Source organism: Pocillopora damicornis, chromosome 2, assembly GCF_964200805.1.
Source record: "Pocillopora damicornis chromosome 2, jaPocDami1.2, whole genome shotgun sequence".
Taxonomy (NCBI): Eukaryota; Metazoa; Cnidaria; class Anthozoa; order Scleractinia; family Pocilloporidae; genus Pocillopora; species Pocillopora damicornis.
The window spans coordinates 13774318-13795792 of NC_142671.1; the positions used below are offsets into that span (position 1 = coordinate 13774318).

At 37.7% G+C, this 21475-nt stretch overlaps 1 protein-coding gene across 3 annotated transcripts in view; it reads left to right on the forward strand.

The window, feature by feature from the left end:
* Window positions 1-21475, forward strand: part of LOC113674724 (acetyl-CoA carboxylase) — a 37861-nt gene that overhangs the window by 10876 nt on the left and 5510 nt on the right. For 2 of the 3 annotated variants that reach the window (XM_089197686.1, XM_089197688.1), the window contains 47 exons: window positions 323-426; window positions 568-649; window positions 748-818; window positions 1546-1620; window positions 1815-1880; window positions 2252-2336; window positions 2767-2810; window positions 3016-3106; window positions 3411-3479; window positions 3750-3896; window positions 3998-4117; window positions 4528-4628; window positions 5119-5207; window positions 5402-5529; window positions 5708-5821; window positions 6099-6212; window positions 6673-6762; window positions 7341-7397; window positions 8918-8979; window positions 9055-9103; window positions 9197-9306; window positions 9669-9786; window positions 10627-10746; window positions 10997-11056; window positions 11474-11518; window positions 11993-12133; window positions 12522-12599; window positions 12718-12804; window positions 13382-13450; window positions 13691-13782; window positions 14154-14265; window positions 15039-15125; window positions 15555-15623; window positions 16234-16299; window positions 16580-16654; window positions 16752-16811; window positions 17207-17278; window positions 17638-17775; window positions 18180-18221; window positions 18591-18669; window positions 18814-18911; window positions 19283-19393; window positions 19514-19580; window positions 20281-20357; window positions 20473-20593; window positions 21074-21170; window positions 21275-21371. In XM_089197686.1, coding sequence (XP_089053812.1) covers window positions 323-426; window positions 568-649; window positions 748-818; window positions 1546-1620; window positions 1815-1880; window positions 2252-2336; window positions 2767-2810; window positions 3016-3106; window positions 3411-3479; window positions 3750-3896; window positions 3998-4117; window positions 4528-4628; window positions 5119-5207; window positions 5402-5529; window positions 5708-5821; window positions 6099-6212; window positions 6673-6762; window positions 7341-7397; window positions 8918-8979; window positions 9055-9103; window positions 9197-9306; window positions 9669-9786; window positions 10627-10746; window positions 10997-11056; window positions 11474-11518; window positions 11993-12133; window positions 12522-12599; window positions 12718-12804; window positions 13382-13450; window positions 13691-13782; window positions 14154-14265; window positions 15039-15125; window positions 15555-15623; window positions 16234-16299; window positions 16580-16654; window positions 16752-16811; window positions 17207-17278; window positions 17638-17775; window positions 18180-18221; window positions 18591-18669; window positions 18814-18911; window positions 19283-19393; window positions 19514-19580; window positions 20281-20357; window positions 20473-20593; window positions 21074-21170; window positions 21275-21371 — 4146 coding nt within the window. The remainder of the gene's footprint in view (window positions 1-322; window positions 427-567; window positions 650-747; window positions 819-1545; window positions 1621-1814; window positions 1881-2251; window positions 2337-2766; window positions 2811-3015; window positions 3107-3410; window positions 3480-3749; window positions 3897-3997; window positions 4118-4527; window positions 4629-5118; window positions 5208-5401; window positions 5530-5707; window positions 5822-6098; window positions 6213-6672; window positions 6763-7340; window positions 7398-8917; window positions 8980-9054; window positions 9104-9196; window positions 9307-9668; window positions 9787-10626; window positions 10747-10996; window positions 11057-11473; window positions 11519-11992; window positions 12134-12521; window positions 12600-12717; window positions 12805-13381; window positions 13451-13690; window positions 13783-14153; window positions 14266-15038; window positions 15126-15554; window positions 15624-16233; window positions 16300-16579; window positions 16655-16751; window positions 16812-17206; window positions 17279-17637; window positions 17776-18179; window positions 18222-18590; window positions 18670-18813; window positions 18912-19282; window positions 19394-19513; window positions 19581-20280; window positions 20358-20472; window positions 20594-21073; window positions 21171-21274; window positions 21372-21475) is intronic. The other variant, XM_089197687.1, reaches the window with a different exon arrangement.

Genomic DNA, 21475 nt, shown 5'->3' on the forward strand with positions numbered 1-21475 from the left:
GTCAGCAAACAAATCCCTCGAGGAAAAAAATTTTCCATCAGGTTGAAAATTTTATAAAACAATTGGTTCATACGTCAGCGTGCGTTCATAGAGATATGAAGCAATTGGGAAGTTTGGAGGGCACGAAAGATGCCCAATTGTTAAGCGTCACGAAAAGTTTTCGGGGAAGAAAATGGAACGTTTTGAAAGGAAACGAAAGGAAAAATTGAGACTCTTTCAGATTATGAATGTTCTGCTGATAAGCAATTTTGTTTTGGGCTTTATTAAGGAATTTGAAGGATTGAACGGCTTTAAGGCAATTTTTTTGTTTCCTTCTTAACAGACCGAACGTCCTGATGTAATCCTGAGTGTTATCTGTGGAGCCGTTCAGGTGGCAGAAGCAGGTATAAGCAAGAGATATGTGAACTTCAAGTCTGCTTTGGAAAGGTAAAGCACTCTTATAATGATTGAGATACCTTGCTAGTTTACGTCTGTTGGAAGTGACCGGCTCTTATTATTGAGACGTAACGATAAAATTCGTTAAGCGAGGATAGTAAATTAGGCCTTTTCTTTCTTTCTTTACCTCAGGGGACAGATTCTTACAACTGATTCTTTGGTAAACACCGAAGATGTTGAACTGATTAATGACGGAATTAAGTACTGCCTAAAAGTGAGTGAAATTTTGAACTAAAATTGTTTTTTACGTAATCGTTTCTGATAATTGCCTGTAGCTTTGTTTTTTGCCTTCATTTTTTAAAAACTTCCAAGGTATGGAAATCTGGTGCAAACACATTTTTCTTGGTCATGAACAACTCCTGGACAGAAGTGGAAGCTCACAGGTATGTATTGTTTAGCTAGCTAACATCGATGTTTTGAAATCGGAAATCTCTGGCTTTTTATGCTAACACTGTTCATAAGTTTTGAAACCAATTTCACTGCCATGTTGTCGTTTTTGTGAGAAAAGCGTTTTATCTGAATTTGCTGGCTGTGTTCAACAGCAAATTTGTAGCTTATTCAATAAAAGCCTCAGCCTCTGTACTGTTTCATTTTATATTGTACCAAATTGTTATTATTATCATTATATTGTTATTATTGGAATTATTATCAATAGTCTATAGAGGCTTATTCTATAAATTATCGGTGCTCTTACAGGAATGCATAAAACTAACAAGGGCATTTGATCTTTGTAAAATAAATTCCTTTTTTTTTAATTTTTACGACATTGACCAATTATTCTTCGATGTGGAGGTAACTATCCACCACTTTCACCAACACCAAGTTTAATGATTGTTTCAGTATACCACAGAGAAACCGACAAAAGAATTAGTTAATTTCTGTCAATATTCCGAATAATGGTTGGAAATTAAATTATCGACGGGCGATTTTGTAACTTCCAATCTAGCCAATCAGCGCGAGCGAAAAGCACTATTTACTTATAGAGTATATACTGAAATGGCTTAATATCAACATACTTTGTTATTATATTGATTTTGTTTTTTCAGTCATATGAAAACTCTGGTTTTGTTCTTTGAACTCTTAACCTTTGAATTTATCTTTGTTTTGCAGGATGAGTGATGGTGGATTACTTTTGTCCTGGAATGACAGCAGTCACACCACCTACATGAAGGAAGAAGTTGACAGGTTGGTTGAAAATTAAATCTTGACTGATAAGTGAAAGCTAAAAATTCCACACGACTGTGTGCGTGATTATCTTCGTAATTTATGTCCATTTAAAGATGATTTTTTTTCTCCGAGCTTTTGAGAGGAAATTATTTTGCTTGTAATGCTTTAAGAGGTGTCTACTTTATTGATGCTCTTTCCCTTTGTTGCAACAGTTATCGATTGACAATAAGTGGAAAAACTTGCATCTTCCAGAAAGAGAACGATCCAACAGTTCTGAGGTAATAGCATCTTTCAATTTTGACCTTATTCTCGTTTCTACTATTTATACTGTGTCTAAATTATGTGTAATGAATGATTAATATTTTGAGTGAACTGTTGTTGGAAAATGAATTATCGGAATCGTGTTCAACTACGATGAATCAAAATGAATAAAGAAAGTAAACCAGTGCAAGTTTTTCAGTTTCTACTTACCTATACTTTTTTAGACTCAAGCCCTCATCTTTAAACGCTTGGTATATGTAAACTTACAAAATTAGAATATACAACAGAATTTATTTTGGTCTTCACGAGGTGTATACAGCAACGGTTATCGTGTATTGTGAAGTATACCCAATGTTACATTCTAATTTTTTTTTCTTTAAACAATCAGGTCCCCTTCCGCTGGAAAGCTTATTCAGTTTGTTGTTGAAGACGGAGGTCATGTGTTTCAGGGAGAGTCTTTTGCTGAGATTGAAGTGAGTTGAATGGTGGTTCTTCAGCTGTTAGTTCCTACCTATAGGAATCTTAGGTTGTGTTCGTATATATTCAGGTTTTATTTGGCGAGTGTTTTGATGAAGTTCAGTGGTTTATAGGTTTATCTCTGAATGACCAAAAAAAAATGACATTGCCTTATATTTCAAATATTTCAATTGGTTTTATCAACTGAGTTGATGATGTAAATTGGTCACCGTAAAGAGTTTCTAAAGCTGACGTTTCGATGAGGGGTAAGCGCTCGAAAAGTCAGCTTTTGAAACTCTCTATGGAGGCCAATTTGCATTATCAACTCAGTTACCGACTTAGCGCCATAGATTTTTTAGAAACGTCCCTCTTTATTAGAAAAGCCTCAGTTGCAAAGTTTAGATACATTTTTGCCATATTTTCATTGCTATTTTTGCTGGGTTTCAGGTTATGAAGATGGTTATGCCTCTTACCGTCAGTGAGAGTGGTTGGTGAGTGAGATGTTTTTGTATTTCAGTTTGGTCTCCAAAATATTTTAATCAATAATTTGTTGCTTTTGACGCCGAATGGTAACAATAATTGGCGAAAGCATAAGGTTGTCTAGTGCCTTTAGCGTGTTCGTGATGTTTCCTATTCGGATTTCTATCAAAGTAGTTTTTTTGAGATAAAATTTATTATGGTTTTTTTCTTGACTAGTGTGCACTATATGAAGAATGCTGGGGCTGTGCTGGAGCCTGGTTCTATCGTGGCCAAGTTGGAACTGGATGATCCAAGTAAAGTTACACAGGTAATATAAACGATGACGATATCTTGATGCAACCATGAGTCGCTGAAAGGTGCTATAACAACAGGAAGACCAAGCAGAAGTAGACCAGAGTTAACGATCCGGTGCAACTTGATCAGGCTAAAAGGCTAAAAGGATTTTCTTTGAAAAGACACGGGTGAACGTGTGTACCACTTTGCTATAGCGACAAATTTATATTTCTTAGTGTTGAACTTTAGGGCGTGTTATCATAGATGTATGATATCATTATTTTCAGCATTTCTTTTGTTACAATGTGCAAGGGTTTTTTGTTTTTCTGTTCGTCCAGGCGCAGCCCTATACTGGTCAGTTTCCTGAAACTTGTGGAGCCAAACTTAAAGGAAGTAAATTGCACCAGGTGAAAAAAAGAACATGTCTTTTCAGTTATTTTTTCCTCAGAGAGGCGTTTATTTAAAATCTTGTGCCGGCTAATTTAATCGCTTTTGATCAAACAAAATATAAAATGATAGTTAAAGCAACAAACCAAAACACCACCGCAATGGTCTTTGTTGTTTGGCGTGTGTGGGAGATAACCTGATAAAACTTTTGCTAATCATATATTCGTAAAAAAACAGCTGTCTCAGATGAAATGGCATCGTTTATTTCAGTTGCAAAACTTTTTTTGCAGATTTTCCACACGGCTCGTGAGAACCTTCAGAACGTCATGGATGGTTACTGTGTTGGTGAACCATATTTTTCTCAAAGATTACAAGAAAATGTTAACACGCTCATGAAAGCCTTGAAAGATCCTGCATTACCTCTATTAGAATTACAAGTAAGCTATTTGTTATCATTTACTTTTAACAAGGTTGAGTCATATCACCATTGAGTTTTTGAAATGTTAGGAATAAGAGAGAATGTTTTGATTCTTTGCAGGATATGATCTCATCCATTTCGGGCCGTATTCCAGGAACTGTTGAAGAGGCCATAAGAAAGCATCTTACAAGCTATGCCAGTAATATCACATCCGTGTTGAGTCAGTTTCCAAGTCAGCAGGTAAGCTTCGGAGGAAGAAGATACAGTAAGGATGACCGTGCTGTACTGGGCAACATGATAACCATGAGGGCCACTCATTCATAAAAATTTTTATCTTTTGAATCAGAAGCAGATTTACGGTTTCCCTTTTGTTTAGACAAAACGCGAGACACTGTTGATGTTGATAAAGTGCGTTCTTGAAAAATGTATTAAAACACTTGTGAATAATATTTGAGAAGCCACGTTACTATTCGGCTCCAAATATGAACAAGGTAAACATACCTGTAAGCAACTGCAAGTATTTTACATTTCTTTCCTTTACCATAAACATTTAGAATTGGTGGCAACTGTGAATGCAGAAATAAACAAGATTGCTGCCTGAAATTTGTTCAACATTTATCACTGATTAAAAAGAGCTGAATTTATTGCAGATTGCCAATGTTGTTGATGCTCATGCAGCAACTTTGACTAAAAGAACTGAGCGGGATGCTTTCTTTTTGAACACGCAGAATATTGTGCAACTTGTCCAGAGGTAAAAATTTCAGTTTCGGTGACCTTTTTCCTTTTTTTTTTTTTTGGCGTTACACAGTCCTGCTTACAACGTAACTCAACGTGTTGATAGTCTTTCATCTGCTTTGCTGTTTTCTTTTGTGAATATGTAATTCAATCCCTCACTCCAAGCTGTCATTGTTTGAATGCGATGAGATCTTTGTTTCAAGCATATTTCGAGGTTGCTTTCTCAAAGTTCCAGGAGTGAAAGGATAGGTAGAACGTGTGATGTCATTACTCGCTTCGAGTCGACTGTTGTTGTTGTTGTTATGTACGCATGTAGGTGCGCGAAAGATATAGAATGAGTCAGAGTAGCATGCAATCAAGCAGTCAATGGGAAGGAGGCTTCTTTATTCCCTTGTTTCCTCGGCTCTCTCCTCCTGGCCGAGAATAAAACAATAACAACAACTTAAAAAAGTTGCGTTTCACGTTCTTACTTATTGTTGTCCTATGTTGAATTAATTTTCCATCAGGTATCGCAATGGCATTCGTGGACATATGAAGGCAGTGGTTTTGAGTCTGTTAAGGCAGTATTTGCAGCATGAAGTAGTTTTTAATGAAGGTACTGTCTACAAAGAGTGAAGTTCTGAGCGTCCAAACAGATATTCATGATTTTAAGAATTAAATTAAGAGTCATTCTTTCTCCTTCCTGTTCCACCTCTCATCCGTATTTATTCCTGGTGCTCTCTTTGACCAAAGACATTTGGAAAAAAATTGCGAAGCGTTACTTTTATTAACGATTATTTAACTTTGCAGGAAACTTTGAAAAGTGTGTCACACTGTTACGTAACAAACACAAGTCGCAAGATCTCTCTCCGGTTGTGCAAAGTATTTTCTCTCATGCTTCTGTAGCCAAGAAAAACCTGCTGACGATAATGCTAATAGTAAGTAAATAATCTTACTCTATTTCTGGTCATTCTGACAGGAATGATTTTCTCTAGTCGTTAACATTTGTGGTAGTTTTCCTTTTCCGTCAGGGTTTATTGGATGACTATAGTACATATCGACTTGATTTGAGTCAACTTAGGTGCTAAACTCTTTGAATAACTTCGATCTTCTAAGGATCAGTTGTGCGGACGGCAAACTGGTTTGTCAGATGAACTGAACCATCTGCTTCAAGAACTTACCACCCTCAACAGACATGATAATGCCAAGGTGGCACTTAGAGCAAGACAGGTTTGTTCGACTATTGTTACGGTTGTTACTTTGAAGGGTTAGCGCGGCACTGAGGTATTACTTGGGGCTTTTGCGCTCAAAGTGATTGCCATTTATTTGCATAACATCAAATGAAACACCTTTGGAGGTTCTTTTAAAATGAGAATTCGTGCTTACGTTTGGGTGAAATGGGATTAGTCTCGTAAAAGCAAATTGTACTGCGCTTCTGAGGCTCTTTCGATCTTAATGAATTTCCTGGTACCTTAGTTTGGTCCGTTTCAATCTTCTCTTTTCTTAGGCCTTGCTAGCTTCACAGCAACCATCCTATGAACTTCGTCACAATCAGATTGAATCACTGTTTCTTTCCGGCATTGACATGTACGGTAACCAGATGTCTTCCGACAGTTTTCAGGTATAGTTAAAGGTTGCTCTCTTACAAAATCCCCATTCGTACATAACTAGGAAACACCTTCGATGGTTTGGTTTCTCTCCATTTTTATGGTGAAAACCGACATGAGTTGGGAATCTTATGTTTTGCGTTACTTTTGTGAAGAAAAGGTAATGCATCTATGATATTTGAATAACCTTCTATTCTCCCAATTGCTGGTAGGACGCCACTGCACTCCCTATTAGTGTTGTTTTATCCCCTCCCCCCCCCCCCCCCCATATGATGGCCCTCGAAAAGAACAGCATTCGTCCCAGTATCAACAGAACTCACCTTCTGTTACCCTAACTCTTCTGTTACTTACAGCATCTTGCCAAACCCCACGGGGCCGATGCATAGTAAACGAAAAAGATGACCGCAAGCATGATAACAACTGTATCTTTATGGGAAATGATGAGTAAATATTTAAAATGTGCTTTTGTCACAGAAATTAATTCTGTCAGAGAACGCTATCTTTGACATTCTTCCAAGCTTCTTCTACCATTCCAGTGAAGCCGTGAAAAGGGCAGCTTTGGAGGTATGGTGATGTAATGATGATATCAACGCTAATAATACTTCAAATATTTTTGTGCGCGTGTGGTTGGCCTAAACGCATCACGTGATTAAACTGGGGAATATCCGTGGATAAACCCCAGTGATATTCCCCAATTTTAAAACCTCACATCCATACGGAAAACTCCTTGTTTAAAATTTAAGTGCGTTGTCTGGTTTTTACAAAAGAAGGGAAAGGGTTTTTTGTTCATAAAGTATCATTAGAGAACACTGAAAAGAGTAAATCCGCTGCCGTAAACAGCAAGTCGTTCGTAAACATTTCTCGCCCACATTGAACAATATTTGATGGATGATGAACACATTTGCCTCCATTTGGCGTGAAAATATGCTCGCATATTTGTCCTTGGACGTTATCTGTTTATCGAAGCTCACAGTTTTCTTGAGCTCTTGGAAAACTGTTCGTACGTTGGAACGGGTAGTGTCAGCAGACAAAAAGCCGTGCTTATTTTCGCGCCAAATGGAGGCAACTGTTTATATATTTAATTTTTTCATCACTCTGTTGTATCTCTGACGAGGGATATTTCCTTACACCATGTTCTGTAGGTTTACATCAGACGTAGTTACCAAGCCTATGAACTCACCACATTGTACCACGAGAAGGTAAATAGTTATATAACTTTACAAATCTCTCAGTTATTCCTTAGCTTTATTCAATCACTACACCAACTGACGTTGTTGGTAACGTTGGCTTAAGGGGTTTCCTTTAAGACAAATTCATCAGAATGGCCTTTCTTTAAAACAATAATAACAGTTTGTAGCATGTATTATGGTCTTCACAATCAGATATTGTTCGTTTTTTGAGGGAGAGTTCCTTTGTCAATAATGAGTATTGTATTTGAGTCTTATTGTACCTGCCTTATGATCGGGGATGGAACCCAATTAGAGAAACTGAACTTGAGGCAGTACTGGGTGGGAGACAAGTCTTCTATTCTGTGGTCCTACTGACGCTTGTTCGTTTGAGGATGCTGCTCAAGAAGTTAACTTTAGAATTAGTATCTTTTCTTTCAACTTAAATGCTACTGCGCCATTCCGCCTAACTGGAAACAGCTCCTTAAAGTTGGAGAGAATAATAACAACCGAATTGACAAAACTGTTTCAGACGATGTTCAAGATATAACTAGAATGACTTCAAAATCAATCTATTCCACCCTGGTCAAACGAATCCAGATTTCTCCGACTGCCCAATCTAAGTTTAATTCCGTATATAATATTTCAGGTAATATAGACTGGAAAAATATTTATCTATTGCCGGGTCGAGTCACTCTTGACACCAGAACGAGAGCCTTTCAATACAAAATCTTAAATCGTATTCTCTACACCAATAAAATCCTATATAAAATGAATTTGGTTCCTTCTCCGATGTGTACCTTTTGTGGAGATCACGAAGAAACTCTTGAGCATCTTCTAATCAGCTGTAGCTACACTAAAAACTTTTGGCTTTCGGTTATTTCTTGGTTAAATACTTACAATATGAAAATTGATAAGCTTGATGAGGTAACAATCCTCTTTGGTATTTCCGATAATATCCCTGGGAATTGTTTGTTAAATCACATAATCATTCTTGGAAAATATACCATTTATTCATGTCGTTGTAAAAATATCAAGCCGTCTGTATCCTTACTCAAGGCTAAAACATCTGAAACTCGGAAATTTGAATTTTTGATTGCAAAAAAGAATAAAAAAGAATCTATTCATTATAAAAAATGGGAAAACATGTTATTGTTACTCAATAGATGAGTATCGGGTATTAAGAGTTCTACCAAAAAAGGAATTTGATGTAGAAGTATTTGTACAAATTAGGTTTATATTATTATATAACCACAACATAAATTAAATCTAGCCGACTGTGAATGTAATGTAACGCAGTATTTCGTAATTAGTGTTAGTGAGTAGCGTAAGCGTTAGTGTAATTAACTTTGTATTTGTTTGTATTATTCTAGTATTTGTGCTTTAAGTGAAAATAAAAAAATGTTAAAAAAAAAAAATAAATAAAAAAATAAATGCTACTGAAGATCCTGTATCACGAGCTAAGTGGAAACAAAGATCAGAATAAGAGACGTAATCTAATATTAACCGTGAAGTCTTTTGATAACGTTTTGCTGTATTTTCTGTTTTCTTAGATCGACGAAAATGTCTTAATTGTGGAGTTCCAGTTTATTCTTCCAAGTGCACATCCAAACAGGTGTGTTGTGCTCTAACACACATTTTGACATGTCCCAGTGACTTTTACTGACTGCTTTTGTTTTGTGATTCTTAGGATGCCACAAAGAGTTCCTTCTAGTAGAACTGTTCTCGCCATGCCAAGGGTAAGGTTACATTTGTCTTAGAAAAAAGTCCTATCGAATTTTTGACTGTTTTAGCCCTGTTTCAATGTTTAATGTCGCTTTGTTTCCCTTTAGGTTCGCAGTCTTAGTGAAGATATGTATGACCTCATCAATCAGCAGCCTTTACAGCCATGCCAAAGAACCGGTGTGATGGCAGCGTTTCAGTCAATGGGTGAATTCGAAAAGTAACTTTTTCTTATATTTGTTGTCTATAAATAAGGACGGTCTTTCACCCCCCTAAAGGTGCACACATCCTTACGAAGCATTTGATTTTCACCCCCGAATGTCCTTTTTCTTTTTATTTAATGGTGTGTATGTACTTTCTATTAGTTTTTATTGTGCCCTGCCATCGCAGCGTCCAGTCCATTTCTTGATAAGGTCTAGGCCACTAGTATGATTTGTCAGTAATGACTAGTTGACCTTTACTGAAATAATTTTGTTCACAGAGAATTTGGAAAGGAGTACCCACAACCCCTCCGAAAACATCTTACTTGAATAAAAACAAGCAAAGACTATGTTTAAGTGTCATCTTCTTATTCTTTTCCAGGAATTTTGAGGAAATCATGAATCGTTTTGAGCCTACAACCCCAGAGCAGTTGTCCCCATCACCAATGGGAAGGAAGATGAGCTTGGATCCTGTGTTTGAAGCTGAAAATAAGCCAGCGGTAAGAATAACGTGAAGCAACGTCAATATATTTGAAATTATTTCATGGAAACGAAGAGAATTTCCTTTAGATCAATTTTCTATTAATTGTCCAATGTAACCTGGGATTGTTTGCTTTTGCTTTACTTTGCTCCGTGATTGGTCTAGAAAACTTGCCCGACTCCCTCAACAAATCAGATTCAAACCTAAAACCAATCGCGATTTTGTCATTCGCGCTTTCCTACGCTTCAGGCAGTTTCCTTGTTTTTGCTTTGAGTTTTCATTGGCTCCTTGTGATATTTTTCTCTGTTCTGATTAGCTGTTGTGATTTCTTTAGTTTAAGTTCTACGACACTCCATTTGAAATGCGCTCTAAATGAAGCGAAACTGCTGGATAACACCTTTTAGAGTAGCCAGGCACTAAAGAGTGAGGAAGAATAAAAAAAAGAAAAGAACGCAGCCCGTAACTGACAAATTTTTACAACAAAATAACCGATATTGGTGGAGAGGGACAAATGGTGGCTTTTCTCCTATAACTGCATGCGTGGTCAGCGGTCAGGTTTTGGTTTTAGCCATGGCATATCTGTATATGTTTTACTCTTCCAGTTAGTTTAAGCGTGGAGTGTTTATCTTCTCAAACATTGTCGCTGTCTGTTTGTTGAGAAGAAGTATTTTGGTTTGTATTTTTTATTAGTTTCGAGATTGGGTGTAAGTTCCTTCCAATTACCTTGTTTGTTCAGTGATAAAGAACAAAAATTGTATTTATCAGAACTACAGTATTTAAGCCCATGCATATGCAAGTGAATATTTTCAGAGTGCGAGTTTTTGTTTATATTACTTTTTTGTTTTGATTTCGTTTTTAGCCTGGTGCTGGAAAGGAAGAAGAACCAATTCACATTATAAACGTCGCTTTGCGAGTTGAAAAGAATTGCAAAGATGTGGAAAGCTGTCGAAAGCTGGTGTATGAGTTTACACAATCCAAGGTAAGAATTGCTTTGTTTTATTTTTGTTTTATTGTTTTGTTGTTTTTTTTGGTTATATTTTTGTCTTTTTTTTCGCAAGGGGGGATCAAATTAACTCACTATAGAAGTGCTGCCGGAGTCTTGCCTTAAAGCACAACACAGTTACTATAGCCAGGGGTATATAAACCGAAGCAATTGATCCAGAGTCCAGCGCAGGTATTCTTTTTTGAGCCAATCATTCCACTAATCGTTTTTTGTTGTTATTATTCAGAAAGAGATTTTGAAGGACAAAGGAATCAGGAGAATCACTTACCTATTAAGTGATTGTAAGGTAATGCAATTATTCCGTGTACTCGGTATGAGCATGTTTTGTGACTTGCGAGGACGGAAGGAAATATCGCATATTTATGTTGATAGCGATCGTGGTGATCTTGGTTTTTCTCTTTTTTCCGATTTGTTTATTTTTTCCTTTTTTTTTTTTTTTTGATAACTGTCATTGAGACAGGGTGATCACATGAATATTTTTTACTCTAAATAAGAAAAGGAGGTCCACCATTACACTGCTTTTCCTGCACTACCGTTTGTAATGTATATAAAAAACCTCCGCCACAAGTCTGATACAAACCAGCACCATTGGCAACTTGATGCACAAACTAAAAATAGGAGAAAGAGCTCTCAATCCAAAGCACTCTGTTTGTAGTATGATTGACACAATGTTATAGAGGTTGATGAATTATGGCGTTTTCAGCAGGGCATGATGCCATGGTTCTTCACCTTCCGAGCTCGGGACGATGTGAGTATGCGACTGTTAAAAAAAAAAAAAAGTTCTCCTGATATATGTGTTTATAGTAGGTTGATCGACATGCGAAGAGAGAGGACTTAAAGAAAGGACTTGTCAAAGATCCGGTTTGTTGGTATAGAAGAAATAACAAGGGAATTTTCAAGATGTTAAGAAAAGTTCTTCTCCTTCACTTCTCCATTTTTAATGGTTTGCTTTACAGTTTTCTTTGCTAGTACTTAAAGTGAAACATTTTCCGTTTAAAGTTTGCCAAAGGAAGCTCTGTAATTAAATTCGGCTTCAGGTCGACAAAAGCACCCGGTCTGCTCTACCCATGATCCTCTCGTTGGTACCGTATTCTGAGCAACAGACCGGTATACGGAAGATTACGGGCTTGTCCCTGTGAGGGTATTGAGACTTCTTTACTTCGGCAGTAGATAGAAATCTTCTCCTAACTTGTGCCGTTGTATTTGTTTACCTTCCTTCTAGTTCGAAGAAGATTCCATTTATCGTCACTTGGAGCCAGCTCTGGCATTCCAGTTGGAGGTTAATCGTTTACGAAACTTTGACTTGGAGACGATTCCAACTACAAACCACAACATTCATTTATACCTCGGATCAGCTAAGAAGGTATTCGTTAATCTCAAAAGGTTGTTATAACCATGATTTTGTGTCTGCTTTGTGTTGGTTCATAGTGGTTGGAAACAGCTGTTACACCGCTTGATCAGTGAACAATGCAAAGGCAGGACACTTGAAGGACTATAGCCCTTGAAAAGTCTCATTGATCTCCAATAAAATTACTTAAACCTCTTCAAGGGAATGCTTTGATGGAATAGGATGTGAAAAAAAATTATCTGTTAATTATGATTTTGAAAAATTTCCTAAGACTAATTTTGATATTGTTTGGTGTAGCATTGACATTGTAAAGATAATCTGAATGAGGTGGCAGTGTGTTAAATTAAAAAGAAGGAATATTGTTCTGAAGCTGATGATGTCAATATTATCATATTTTGCGCAGATTTCAGCTCACTCAGAAGTCACAGACCACAGGTTCTTCATCAGAAGCATTGTGAGACATTCGGATTTCATTACCCGGGTAAGACCTTATTGACGCACTTTTTTTGAGTTACCCTATAGACAGTGGTATTATGTTCCATTACGAAATGTTTTCAATATGAAGAAGTTACAACTTGCGTTTCTTTTCTCTTTAATAGGAGGCGTCATTTGAATATATGGAAAAGGAGAGCGAGATCCAACTCCTCGAGTCTTTAGATCAACTGGAAGTTTGTGTTTCAGAGACTGTAAGTCTTCTTTTGTGCATTAAATGTTTAATTTTTGCTACCAGTATCATATGCTATTAATAAACTTCCAGCAAACGGCACGATGAAATAATTCCATCATGGTTATTTGCTATGCAACATCCATTTTGAAATCATAGGTGATCTCTAAAATCTGATTGGTTCCCAGTAGTGCAGTTAATTAACGAAACGCACTATTATTTGCTCTAAATCGCATTTTTCCCCCGGCCAAGAAGAAAATAAATGGAAAACAAAACAAAAATTCAGATTTCAAGGCTCATTTAGTAGTAATATGTAGAGCAAGCTTGTTTTGTTTATTTTCTATGTAAAGTGAAATTGTCGCAGCTGATTAGGATGCAAAAGTATAACAGTGAAAAGATCAAAGCACTGGTAACTGGAAAGTTGATATTTAAAAGACCACCTCCTGAAGTGGCCAGTTTTACAGAATAGCAACAATTTTCTTGTCTCAAATAGCTTTCTTTGGCAGATCTAATAAGTGAGCACCTACGACTGGGTGCCTACGGGAGTTTCGATTATAGTAGTTTCAATTTGGGTGAGGCCAGTGTGTTTTTCCTTGCAGCCCAAGAGAACAGACTGCAATCACATTTTCCTGCACTTCGTGCCTTGTGTCATTATTGAGCCAAACAGGGTAGGTCTGCTTAATCTTGTACGATTTAGGTCTTACGGGGATAACTGCATTTAAACATGATAATGACACTGTTTTAAAGTGGTTTGATTGTACAGGGGAGGAAAAGGTAAACGATAGCAGTTAAACGGTCCATCAGTTGAAACGGATTGTTTTTCTACCAGACTGGTATGATTCAGGTGATGATTTTATTGATAGCATAAAACATGACAGATTTTCCGATGAATTCTGCACTTTTGACAGATTGAAGAAAGTATACGTCACATAGTCACGCGATATGGCAGACGGCTGTGGAAGCTGCGTGTGCTTCAAGCTGAAATGAAAGTCACTATCAGGTATTGAGCGATGTTGGGGTATTTAACCAGAGTTTTATATAAATACCTGTCGATTTATGTTTTTACACTAAATAAACGCGTGAGACGCTGCGGCCAAACGATAGCTTGCTGGTCTTTGGATCAAAGGTTACAAATGTCAGCTCCGTTCGAGTCATTACGGTATGTTTTTTCCTTGTGGTGCCTCTCTCCACTCAAGAGTGCGAATGATGGCTTCCAAGCAAATTTAGCGAAATGCGTAAGGAAGGGAGGGGAGGGTATCCAAAGGAGAGTGGTGATGCTCTCAACCGCTCAATGCTAGTCGAAAGCTGGGCTACTTTGAGAGTTATTCTTTGTTTTTATAGTCTTTATCTTTGAATTATTTTATATTCTAGGCTCACTCCCACTGGAAAAAAGATTCCTCTGAGAGTGTTTATGTCCAACGAGTCCGGATATTATTTGGGCTTCCATATCTACCGAGAGATAACGGACCCAAGGACAGGACAGGTAAGGATTTCGAGAAAATCGTACATATATTTAGCAAAGCGGCCATCGCTTACTATTTCGAGGCTCTTGCAACAGGGGATGAGACAGTGGTTGGTGTGATGTCAGAAAACTGATGATGCAACTGTCACTGAATTTATGTATACTTGTTCCTCTCACAAGTTAGAGTAGCGATCAATTGTAGAGTCAAAGTATCAGTCGAGGACGCAACGTTCCGATTGCTATACTGATATGGATGGTCTTCGTGAGGTGATGATTTTGAATAATTTCGTGCTGCTGCAACTGATAGCTTTGCTTTACAATTGATGGTAACTGTTCACCCTGACGTCTAATTTCTTCTCACAATATCACTCTTGACTCAAATGTAAAGGTCATGAGAATGATGTCAATGATCAACAATTGAAGAAACTTTTGATTGTCAAAAATATTCTCCTCGTTATAACCAGAGGAAATGTAGAGAGATCAGTGTGGAGAATATCAATACTAATCTAAGGGTGTAAAGGTTTAATCATAAGAAAAACGTACCTAAGGGCCTGAATTTGGACCTTTCGATCCAGATTTCTGTTCGCCACTTACTCTTCCACTGCGTAACGTATTTAACGTATTCAAGAAGGACCGCGATATAATTATTTAGTAAACCCTCAAACTTGTGGTACAAGTCTCGCTTGAAAAAGATAAAACGTTTCTTTATACAGTGTGTGGATATCTACAATATGTGCTTTGGTAGTCGTTCTTTCACTTTTTTTATTAACCCTTGATACCGGATCATTGTATAGATTGTGTTTGAGTCCTATGATCAGAAACAAGGTCCTCACCACGGACTCCCTGTAAGCACCCCTTATGTCACGAAGGACCACTTACAGGTAACTACTGCCGTCAAATTGGCTCGCCAGTGTGTTTCTTATCATAATTACGGTGATGATGTATGCTGAACCTTTTATTGATGCTTGAAGATTGTGAATTGCTGGAATATTTTAGATTGAAGGGAAATGTAGCTTCAATCAGCACTAACTGTTTGACATAACAAGAGTTGTATACAGATTCTAAGATATATATATATATATATATTTTTTTTTTGGTCAGAGCTGGATACAACTTAAACGTTACGAGACATCTAGGTATATTGCAGTTTGAGAGATTTCTCGCTCACCTAGCATCATAGCTCTAAGAAAATTTACAAATAGGTAGAAAGACGAAAAAATTGGTAGGTAATACTGTTGTGGTACCTTATCAATGCTAGAAACGACGGTTTATTATTCATAAGGATAAATTTACCAACTTTTTTTCTTTAGCTGAAGCGCTTTTCGGCACAGAGTCTTGGAACAACCTACGTGTATGATTTTCCGGAGCTTTTTCAGCAAGTGAGTCATCTGCCTTACTGCCCTAATAGAATTTAGGGTATAACTTCTCCCAAAGTTAACAGGAAATCTAAACATAGGAGATTTCTAATTGTAGCTTGAAGAGAGATCCGTTTGGTATGCTGAAGAGAGGTTTCGAAGTATGACGTGTTCAAAACACAGCAAATAACAAAAGTTGAGCTTTTTCCTGTCTCCTTGGGGCTGCTTTTACTCTCAAGTCGAATAATTTTAGGTTATTTTCAAGAAGAGTTTAAGGCCACATTTCTGCAGCGTGGATTTAGAGCCCACCCGAAAAGTGAAGTGAAACGTGGTATTCCACATGTACAGAGTTTGAAAGTTATCCCCGAGACTCCTGATAACTGGAGTGGGGAGGGGGGGGGGGGAGAGGGGGGAGTAAGAAGGGGAGGAAAGAACAGAACGTGGATGGTTGGGACTGAGAAAGATTAGCACGGATTGTGCCTAACGAACGTAAAGCTTAACTTTTTAAGATACCCCTTCGTGACACGACTCTTCTAAAATTGACACTTCATAGGCTTCTATGCCGTGAATCCACGGTAACTTAGGTAGTACAAAATAGGAGTACTCGAGGTTTCTCTTTTCTTTAACGTATCAGGCTATCGCAAAGCAATGGAAACAATGGTGTTCTAAACACAAAGAGGAAAAATGCCCAACCAATGTTGTAAGTTTATTATGTCATGTCTTTCATGCAGTCTCTCAGTAGCATGCATCTTTGTTTTAGACCCAGTATTAGGCCTATCATCCATAGTACAAAGGCGTTCTTTGAATCAGTTACAAAATCGTACGTGTGTTGATAGGTTTGGCGGGGCTGACTGTTTACACTAAACTGTTGTTATCTAGTCTTGAGCGCAATACTGAACAATATAAATAAAAAAGACAACATGCTGCTTAAATGGTGTGAGTTTACTCCTTTTCTCATTTTCATAGTCGTTTTATTTCAGATGAAAGTTACGGAGTACGTTTTGGACGAAAACGATCAACTCATGCCAATGAACAGATTGCATGGAGAGAACACTGTAAGTGATATATACCACTAACACACAAGTAAAAATGCTTGTGGATTATATTCTGTGTCCTACTTTGGGCAACATTAACACGACTTTTATGACTTAGATTGGAATGATAGCATGGAGACTTCAATGTATAACACCAGAATGTCCAGAAGGACGTGAGGTAAATAACTTAACTTACTTGCTAACTTCTCTTTACACTGCCTCTCCACTGAATGTCGTGATAATCATTAGAGCCAATGGAAGCTAAGAAATATCGGGAAGAGACCCCCAAGAACTTAAAGCAATCTTACTTAGTCAAGCTCAAGCGCGAAAATGATTGGCTGAGAGAGTGGAGAGTAACCTGTTCTGGGATCTCGGCCAATGAAACGAGCGACAAAGCTAGGAAGGGTTCCGGAGAACCTAAGATTTTTTCCAGGCAAAGTAGGGCGATTTGTCAGAATGGGATGAATTAGCTCGACCCTACACTGCTTTGAAGTTATGGAAACTTAGTTTACTTACTGCCTATTGTTTTGTTTTGTTTTGTTTTCATTTATTTTGTCTACGCTTTGTTTATAGATAATTGTTGTTGCCAATGACATCACAGTGATGATCGGCTCATTTGCTCCCCCAGAGGACATGCTTTTCAAGGTAATGTTGTAGTTACTTGACCAGATGAATTCGAGGTTTATGTTATAGTAAGAAAAATCGATAACTTAGCTTAAAAAAAAAAGCCAAGAACTAGTAAATATTTTGTACAGTTCACTCAACAAATTCCCGAACTAGCGATAGACCTCTTTCCAAAATAAACTGGGAATGCTAAATGTTTAAGTCGAGGGTAAGCATTTCAGGGAGTTCTCCGAACTACGGTTCGTTGTTATTGTCAGTGAAATACTTCTCAGATGGTAAGTTACCACCAGAATGACTCCATAGCTATTAAAGTTCAACTGAATTCAAACATTACTTATGTTTTTAGTGTTCTAATTTATCTTTTCTGATCTTACTTTCAGAGAGCTTCTGAAATGGCAAGGGCTCAGGGCCTACCATTTGTGTATATCTCTGCTAACAGCGGTGCTCGCATTGGATTGGCCGAGGAAGTAAAGCACCACTTTAAAGTGGCCTGGAATGATCCTCTTGCACCCGAGAAGGTCATAGGATTTTTAAATTTGTTTTATGTCATTTTTTGGTTATTTATTTTTTCTTTTTTTTTTTGTAGAGTATACATGATGATTAGATACGCCAAAAAAGAAAAAATGCGTCAGAAGTTTTTCATCAAATTAGCTCTTCAAATTAGCTTAAAATTTGAACCCAGGAAGCAGTCGGAAGATGACGTTAAAGGTTTTGTCACGAAAACGAATATCATATCAGTTAGACCTTTGTTCTCCACACGTTAGACAGGCAGTATGTGCTATCAGATTCAAGTTAAATGCAACCATATCAAGTTTACACTTACCGATAAGTCAATCCCGGAAACAGAAACTTTTCTGTGTAAGTTAATCCTACTATGTGTTAGTTGTCTTCTGTTTGACTTAAAGTTTATTCATCTTTTTAGGGCTTCAAATATATTTATGTCACTCCCAGTGACTTCAAAAAGGTGAGAGTGGTGTCATGATTTTCGTTCTGGTGTTTCATTTTCTTAAACTGCTTACCTGTATATAGGGAGCGAGAATCGTTTTGTGCTCTTGTACGCTGACCCATTCTTATCTTTCCGAACACTCCTAGAAAGAAGAAATATAACTACCTGTTCTATGCCTAGTTACAGAGCATTGGTAGCACTAATCGGAAGGTCTCTGATTCGGCTTGGGTTTCGGCTTCGGCCTCTGTCGGAGGTACTCAGAAGTCAGCTCTATTTGCCGAATTTCCCTCTCCACTGACTGACAAAGAGAGTTTCCTCCTTAGCTCTAGGTACTTATCGTCAGCAGTTTTTATTGGAACGTGATGTGATCATGTTTTATCATTCCAGCTGAGTGCCACAAACTCCATGCATGCTGAACTGATTGAAGATGACGGCGAGTCCCGATACAAAGTCACTGACATCATAGGTGAGCATTAATCACACTGCATTGTTATGAATAAGTGTGAAGAGTCCTCTTCGAGCCATTAGAAGTCATACATCTCTATAATCAACTATCATGAATTTTTGCTCTGAGGTTTTATCTCATTAGTTATTTACATTCTCTCTGCAGGACGTGATGATGGTATCGGAGTGGAAAATCTAAAAGGGTCTGGCATGATCGCCGGAGAGATGTCCGCTGCTTACGACGATATCGTGACCATGAGTCTTGTAACTAGCTGTTCATTGTAATGATTTTGAAAATTCGAGAACTGTTGGAGATCGACCGGAAAAATATTTCAAAACTGTGCGTTTTCTCAATTGAAATGTTTGTTGACTGATCAGTTTGAATGAAGAACTTTTACAGTCCTCAGCAACCGAGCAACGAAGACAAAAATGATAGAACTTAAAGCATAAGGTGGCCGAATCTGACGATCTTGTTTTATGTTATTACTCCGTCTATGCATTGAGTTCGCGTGCTACTTGGTAAACAGTTTTCTTAAAGCGATTGGGTTACAAAAACTATCCCCTGTACCCAAATGTTAACATGATAAATACGAGATCGCCTTACCTCTTTTAAGTTGTGTTTTCCCCTTTTGTAGGTTACGTGCCGTGCTGTTGGTATTGGTTCTTACCTCGTTCGTCTTGGTCAGAGGGTTATTCAAGTAGAGAATGCGCATGTTATACTCACGGGATCTGGAGCACTAAACAAGGTAGAGACCTTTTAAGTCTAAGCTTGAAATTATTTTTTGTTCCCTCAGTTAACAAAAAAATGACAGAAACCTTGGCGGATTTTACTGTTTCGTTTATTTAATAAATATTTCCTCTCTTAGGTCCTTGGTCGCCAGGTTTATACGTCAAACCTTCAGCTGGGAGGACCTCAGATTATGCACAATAATGGTGTGTTGATACGCGCATTTTTGTGAGATGTAGATAGAAACGGCAGGGGTTTTTTTTTTTATCACAGTCTCAACATTGCACATTGTGTTCTTAGTTGCAGAGCCGAATTTGCTATATCCGCCGTCACTCATTATTTTATTAATGCATAAAATAACACATTTGATCTAAATCCTCCAGCCAGAACTAAGTAACAAAACCTTCGAAACCCTTTAAGCCCATGTTTCCTGACAGATCCACGAGACGATTTGCAACTGCGTGGAAAGCATTTCTAACAACGAATCTACGTTTCCAAAGGGCTTATTTTGTTCTGAAACTTATTTAAGGGCTTATTTTAAGTCTCTTTTCTTGAGATGGAGGAGGAGGCAGTGTGGCCGAGTGGTTAAGGCGTTGAACCTGTCATCTGGTAGTCCCGGGTTCAAGCTCTCCACCCTGCTGCTCACTGGGTTTGTTGTCGATTGCTACGAGTTCATCTCCTTGACTGAGCTCTGACACCGACCAGTTGGCATTTTTAAATGCTATGTTTAATTATCTTGTTTGTTTCAATATGTTTTTACGTCAACTAATGTTTTTATTCATAGATTGTTATTATGATTGGGATTTACTCCTGACGTTGTATAACAGGGGACAACAGCCCCCTTATACTTAAAGTGGTACAGTTGCTAAATTCCTATAACTGAATCTATGCCTACGCTCTCTACAGGCGTGACTCACATGGTAGTTGCCGACGATTTTGGAGGAATTTCCGCTATCGTGCAGTGGCTTTCGTATGTTCCTAAGGTAAGTATATAAACAATGCAACAATTCTCGTTGATAACTTTGCTGAAAAAACTCAATTTCTTTATTTTTGATTTTTTGTATTTTTTCATCTTGTCATTTTGTTGTTTGTATTTAGTGCAAAAATGGTCCTCTGCCGATCCTAAAGACGAGTGATCCTGTTGAGAGAGAAATTGAGTTTGTCCCACCCAAGACACCATATGATCCTCGGCACTTGATCTGTGGAGCACCACATCCCGGTAGGTACTTTAAAGTTTAAAGTGCTCAGATTCATGAATTTAATCCTAGTCACTGAAGAAACGTTTGCTCCCTGCTTGTCCGTTCAACCTCACGCGATTTCGATAGATGCAAAGCAAAAATTTTTCCAGCTTTAAAACAGAGAACAATGACTTTATCTATTTGTATATTTTTGGTTATGTGGTTATATTTTATATATTATTTGTTTATGGGTCGTCATGGTTGTGGAACGAAACATAAGTTAGCACATCAAGGGTTTAACCAACGGAGTGCTCAATGGTTTGCTGTAGGATAGAGTCAGCTATTCATTGTACTTTACTGTTACATGAATTACAAGCCAAAAATAAAAAATACACCACTTTCGTGTGTCTTGATTTATCATGTATCATTAAGTTCCGCGAGGGCGTTCTTTGCGTCGTTGAAAGCGTCTATGTAACTTTCCTACAAGAGCTATTGACTTTGTTGACTGCTCTGTTTTGTAGAAAATGAGGATGTCTGGCTTAGTGGCTTCTTTGATAATGGTTCCTTTGTGGAAACTTTAGACGGTTGGGCAAAGACTGTCGTGTGTGGAAGAGCAAGGTAACTTAAGTGACGAGTGATCTGTTTTTTTGTTGTTTGTTAGTGAGGCTATTTGTTATCTTCGACCAAGTTTCATTTTTTCGTAATATTTATTTTTTATGTAGGCTGGGTGGTATCCCAATGGGAGTGATAACTGTCGAAACCAGAGCAGTTGAAGTTGTTATTCCTGCAGATCCTGGCAATCCTGATTCCGACATCAAGGTATGAACGCACTTCCTCTGTGTTAATCCTGAAATACTGGCTCGGTCAACAGGTCTACTCTTTTTTTAAGGAATTCCTTTCATATGGCGTCTCCAAAGCATTGA